This window comes from Equus caballus, chromosome 7 (genome assembly GCF_041296265.1).
Source record: "Equus caballus isolate H_3958 breed thoroughbred chromosome 7, TB-T2T, whole genome shotgun sequence".
Taxonomy (NCBI): domain Eukaryota; kingdom Metazoa; phylum Chordata; class Mammalia; order Perissodactyla; family Equidae; genus Equus; species Equus caballus.
The window spans coordinates 24225550-24231549 of record NC_091690.1 but is presented as its reverse complement, the minus strand read 5'-3'; the positions used below and the strand labels follow the sequence as shown (position 1 = coordinate 24231549).

The 6000-nt window shown below is 51.1% G+C and overlaps 1 protein-coding gene across 6 annotated transcripts in view; it reads left to right on the top strand.

The window, feature by feature from the left end:
• Nucleotides 1-331: 331 nt before the first annotated feature.
• CADM1 (cell adhesion molecule 1) overlaps nucleotides 332-6000 on the top strand; it is a 314159-nt gene continuing 308490 nt past the window's right edge. For 3 of the 6 annotated variants that reach the window (XM_001502313.5, XM_001502299.6, XM_005611588.4), the window contains exon 1: nucleotides 469-655. In XM_001502313.5, coding sequence (XP_001502363.1) covers nucleotides 523-655 — 133 coding nt within the window. In that variant the 5' untranslated portion in view covers nucleotides 469-522. Of the gene's footprint in view, nucleotides 656-6000 lie in introns of all 6 variants that reach the window. The other 3 variants (XM_005611590.4, XM_001502307.7, XM_005611589.4) reach the window with 3 other exon arrangements.

Genomic DNA, 6000 nt, shown 5'->3' with positions numbered 1-6000 from the left:
AATAGCCCCCATTTCCCAAAGATCTATTCCTTCGGTGCAAGGTGAGTGACGGAAATTTGCAACCTCTGGTTTCCAGGCCAGATGCACTCGGTTTACCGGTCAGGGGAGCCTCCTGGGGAGATTCTCCAGTCGTCGGTCTGATATAGCGATTGCTATAAACACTCCTAATAAAGGTGTGTAGGAAGCTAGACCCGCCCCCTGGAGCCCGAGCCCCCAAACGCCAGGCGCCCACAACACTTTTTCCTTGATCCCGGGGAAGCAAAAGCGAATTTTAACATAAACATATTTGCATACGCCCCTCCTCTTGGCCCCGCCCCTAGGTGGCGCGGGCGCGCCGCCGAACGCCAGCGCAAGGGGGCGGGGTGCGGGAGGGAGCGAGTCCGCCGGGAGCCGGGTTGGGCTCGCGGCCCTGCGATTGGTCCGCCCAAACCCCGCCTCCAGTGCATGTCATTAGCATCTAATTAGTTGTCCGCTCGGGCTGGAGAGGAAGCTAGCGCCGCCAGTCTGAGGCAGGTGCCCGACATGGCGAGTGCTGTGCTGCCGAGCGGATCCCAGTGTGCGGCGGCGGCGGCGGTCGCGGCGGCGGCGGCGCCTCCCGGGCTGCGGCTCCGGCTTCTGCTGTTGCTCCTCTCCGCCGCGGCACTGATCCCCACAGGTAGGTGTGGGCACCGGCCGGTCGGCCCCCTAAATTTCCTAAGGCGCCCCAGTAGCCGTAGCCATGGAAGGGGGAAACGTTTCCATGACAACCTTCCCCCACTTCCTAAATCCGAAGCGGAGGGAGTGTGGAGAGGAAACTCAGGGCTGAGATGGAAGGGGCTGAGAGGATCGGTGATCCCCCTTCTCCTTTGCCCAGCTGGGTGTGAATTAGAGCCCTTAGGGATGGTTGCACCCACACCTTTCCTCCCCGGCTTTGCGCGGGGTGCGGAGTGGAGTGAGAATGGGGGGCCTGGGGCTAGAGAATATGGGGGAAGGGAATGTTGGATCGAAGGCACCCCCCCAAACCTTCCGGACCCTCCCAAACTCGGTGTTGTCCCCGTAACTTGCGGGTCCTCCCGTCTCCTAGGGCTGCCCGTTCGCCCCCGCCTCTCCAGCGGGCCCCCAATTCTCCATCCCTGAAGCCTCCCCATGGCTGACTAGAGCCGCCTCCAGCGTGATTCCTCACTGGTCCACAGGACATCCCCAGACTTGTCTGACCGCTTCTGGTCTCCCCGCGCTCTGCCTTTCTCCCTTGTGCCCGGAACTGCGCGCCCCTCGTGTCTCCCTCCGGCCTAATCGCGGCCCCTCCGCCCCCTCCGCCTGGCTGCGGGTCTCCTTGGCCCGGGTCCATGCAGGGAAAGTTCCCGCGGCCCGGCCCCGCGGGGGAGCGATTGCTGTTGCCACCTCTGCGGGAAAGAACCGAGAGTCTGCAGCCCGCCTGCCCCAGGGCGTCCTCCGCGGCGAGTGGGGACACTGGATTTCCAGGCTGCCCGTGCTTTTCGGCAGTCCGGGGGTGGTGGAGGGAGCTTTCGCGGCCTCTGCGGCCAGGCGGGCACCCTGAGGGCCTCCGGGCGCCCCCTGCGTGCCGAACTGTCTTGGGAATTTGCCCAGGGGCGGCTCTGCACGCCCGGCGCCTTCCCTGAAGACGCTGAGCACTCGGCACGAGCACGATGTGTGGCTGCCCGTGCGCTGGGCGCGTTGGCGCGGTCGGGAAAGAAGAGGGCAGTGTTTGCTTTTGTTAACAAAAGGGAGCTGGAGCTCTTCCCCAGCGGAGAGGCCGGCCGTGCTGCACCCTGCCTCCTCCCGTTCCCGCCACCGCCGCGCTCGGCGGTCGCGTAGCGTCCCCGCGCCCCTGGCCGCCTGCTGCATGCTCGGGGCGCGGAGCCGGGACCGAGAGGCACGGGGCCGCGGGGGGACGGAGAGGTGCAGGAGGGGATGCAGCAGGGCTCGGCGCCTGCAAAGCCCCTCCTTGCAGCTCAGGAGCTGCAGGACCCGTGAGCAACAAGTGGCGGAGGACACCGAGAGCTCAGCCCCCACCTGCGGAGCCCCCGGCCCGGGCGGGCGCAGCGCTGAGGCCACCCTGCCGCTCCCGGGGCTCCTCTCCGCTTGGGCTGTGCCTTTTGTTTACACGCTAGAGGACACACAGTTACGTAAACACCGCAGGAGACACACTGTAGGAAATGGGGATGTCTGAGGGTGCTACCTTTGGGTTTGGGGAACGCCGGGTTGGTTCCTTCCCCCCAAAACAGGCTTGCAAGGGAGCTCGGCTTGGGGAACCTATCGGCGATGAGTAGGGATGGGAAATCTGGCAGCAGCTTCAGTTCCAGAGCTGAGGATTTTTTCTTCCATGCCACTATCTGTCTCCGGATGTTGTTTATGTGTTTTTCCTCTGTGAATTCTTAATTTATGAGTTACGAGGTAATTGGGTTCAGCCGATGCCGGTGTGGTTACAACTTCATTTCGGGTGATGTCTCTGACTGGATGGGTTCAATAAAATCTTCCTGAAAGAGATCCCTCGTGCTGCTGCATTGTAAAAAGCGCCTGTGTCAGTTAAACGTGAGCGTGAGTAAAGGCTCGGTAACTGGCGCATAATAGAGGCAACAATAGACTTGTATTGGCTGCAAGAAGAGAGGGGAAAAACGCTGGTCGGGGATATTGCCTTTCGACTAAAAATGGGAGCCGTGCAATGCCGCTTGGCAGCAGAGTAGGATTAGATTATACCTCCTCTGTCGAGCCTGCTCGTTGAAGGCACCAGGTAGTAGCAGCAGCACTGGGTTCGTAACTATCTCGCGGTAAGAAGTTGCCTGCGCAGCGAGGGATATATGCTGACTTGGAAAGGCGCGGTCTGGAACGCAATCGTGCATGTCAAAGCTACAAGAAAATTCTGTTGCCAGTTACCATGGAAGCAGCTTCTTGCTCTTGTGTACATCCCTGTTTTTACGCTGGTTATCAGACTTGTGTTCAGATTAGGAAGTAATTGGGTTTGATTTGTACTGAGGGGGTGAGATGACTTTCTTTAAATCTTTTTTTCTCTTAATGCATTTTTCTTGGTGTGATGGCTTTGAGCAGGGGTCTTGGCCTAGCCCTGGGTCCTAGACTCAGAGTAGAGGTCAGGTGTGCAGCGGGGGACTTTTCATCCTTAGTCCTTTTAGTTTGAGCTTTCTCAGAAGCCTCCATTTCCCACTCCCAGGGTTAGAGGAACCTGTTGGTGCTGGCTTCTAACTTCGTGAGGCTTGTTTCATTTCCATCCTCGTGGGGATGGCGATCGACGGCCCTTGTGCAGTAGGTCCTGGTTCCGTCTTTCCTGTAACTGAATGCACGCCTCCACTGGAGAAAATCTCCCATCCCTCCTGTGGTGTTTGGATGAAATGGATGTTAAGGAGATGCAACTAGAAGGGGGTTGTCTAAGCGCACTCCTCAGTATAAATCACGCCTGTTCCGTTTAGGTGCCCACACGGTGTTGTTTCTGATCCTGAGTGAACCATGGTGGATTGCCCTCCTCTTCCATTTTTCAGCATTAGAGAGGATGGCTGAAGCTGGGGGTTTGTGGTGGTGACGGGAAGCCCCGGGGCTGAGGTTTGCTCCTTGTGGCCTGTTGCGGCTTGTATACCCGGGCTAGGGACTTTACAAAAGTGCCGCCCTACTGTTGTTGCCTTTCCCTGCATCAAATTGAATAGCCGCAGGAGGGACTTGCACTTGTCTGTGATAGCTTTGATAGAATATCCCTCATTAATGCCACTTTATATTTACAGTGTGTCACTGGAGACGCACAAGGCTTCATTTAGTGACTTGTGTGACGAGACAAGCTTGCATTATTTGCCTGGGACATTTTGGAGGAACAAGAGATCCATTGAGCAGTCTTTTGAAATGAACAAATACGGAAAAAGGGGGAATAAAAGAGCAGGCAGTTCTCCGGAACAAAGAGCTTTATTCATATGGATGTTGTACATGCTTTATCCAGTTTTCCCCAATGGCCCTCCTGGTACAGGGCAGTGGGACAGGGAAGACGCCAACAGGCAGGACACTTTCGCTTCCTCTCTTACTTCCTGACTTCATGTTCTTATCCGAGTTGGTCCTCGGCTCCCTGACTGCTCATCTCGCTCCACTCTCTCTAAAACCCCAGAAGGTAACGGGTTCCTGGGTCTAAAAGGGAGAGTTTGAAATCCTTTCTCCCAGTACTGAATTTCAGCAGAAGGAAGTGCTAGCTACCTGTTGAGACTGATGGTGGTTGGAGGATATATTGGTTGAAGGGAAAGAGATGTCACTTTTCTATGACATGGGTCAAGGAATGGTTGATAGCAAATGTCAGATTGGTAAGATGTCTTGCAATTATAATGTTAGCCTTTCTGTTTATTTTTAAAGAAACGTGGAAACTGAAATCCAAAATCTTCATTATTATTAATGGTACTCTTGGAGTTTTAGTGATTTTTGCCCACACCTTGTACATTTTAGCCTCATACATAAGTGAATTTTTATTATTCCTTAGCCTATTTTGCTAAATGATTTTCAGGCTTTAAAAAGTTGATAATATTCCTGTGAATATAAACTGTCTCATTCTCTGGGTTTCTGTATGTGACATTTTAATGCCTAATCGGTCACTTAGTATTTACATTTTAAAAATGGTTTTGTGTGTGTGTGTTTTTCACAAAAGGCCTATTTTTATGTGGGGAAATCTCTTAAAATTGGGCCAAATTAATCGATGCTATGATTTGAATGGAAATTTACCAGCATATGAAGAAAATTTATAAGAGATAAATCCGAAGGATTCAAATGCTGTATCTTTCTCTTGGGAAGAATAGGACTGACCATTATGCTGGGCATTTTTAACTGAAAATTCAGCACAGAAGGGAGAAATCACACAGCGACATCTGTTGCAGAATTGAAAATTTGCTCCTTTGAGTTGGAAGCAATTAGTCCTATATAAGCACCTAATGGTGTCAGTGTGTGTGTGTGTGTACTCACACAAATATAGATATATTTGCAGTTATATATACATATATATGCACTTATACAGAAACTCACCCAACACAATATTCGTATTCTCATTTTAAAGTATTTATTAGAAAATGTAACATTTTAGCACCAAATCTCTTTTTCTTAATATTACCTGTTGAAGAGTTGGAGATTCTTGTAATCATGGAATTTTTGAAAGAGGAAGCATATTAGAAATCATCTGGTGAAATCCTAGTGTTTTGCAGGGAAGCAGCCAAAGCCCAGAGAGGGAAGGACCTTGCTTCCCGTTGAACTGAGGCTGAGTTAGCTACGCATCCAGGGCTAGGAGCAGGTCCCTTGACATGGAGCCAGTGAACCTTGTGTTCCTCCTCCCAGCAGGGATGCCCAGTGAGGGATGTGGATCGTGGGTATGGTTCTTGGCTAGGAATAGTTTGTATTCTGAAGGCAGCAAGATTAATTGTTGCTCCAGGTAATAACCCGTGGATCAGAGGAGTGACCTCTCGGGAGAAAGGACCAGTTCTTGGTAAGTTTGTTTTTGGTGATGACGAATGATTCTAAACTTCTGGACTTTATTTGGCAGCCACAACAGGCATGTCGTCCAAAGCACCTTCATAGGGAAGACCTCTGGATTTGTGTCGCTGTAATAAAAGTCAGATGTGCAAAAACTAGGCTTCAGAAGACTCAGCTTTAGATTTTTAAGCTTTTTATTTGTCTTTTCAAGGATTAATATTAACAATAGAACTGGTTCTACATAACTAAGGAAAAAAAGAAGAGTCTTTGAGTCAAGAACAAGAACACATCTTGATTTTCTTACCAGGTACTCAGTACTCATCACTTTTCTTTAAGCTGAGAATAATTTTTTTCAGGAAAAAATTATTTTACTTTTTAAGATGATCTTTTTCTTTACGTCAATCATATTTTCTTTATTTTTCTATTTTATTATGGAAATTTTTAAATATTTACAAAAGTAGAGAGAATGCCATAATTCACCCTGTGTGCAGATCGCCCAGTTCACTAATTATCCACCTGTGGTCATTGTGTCCTCCGTATGCTTCCTCCCATTCCCAGATT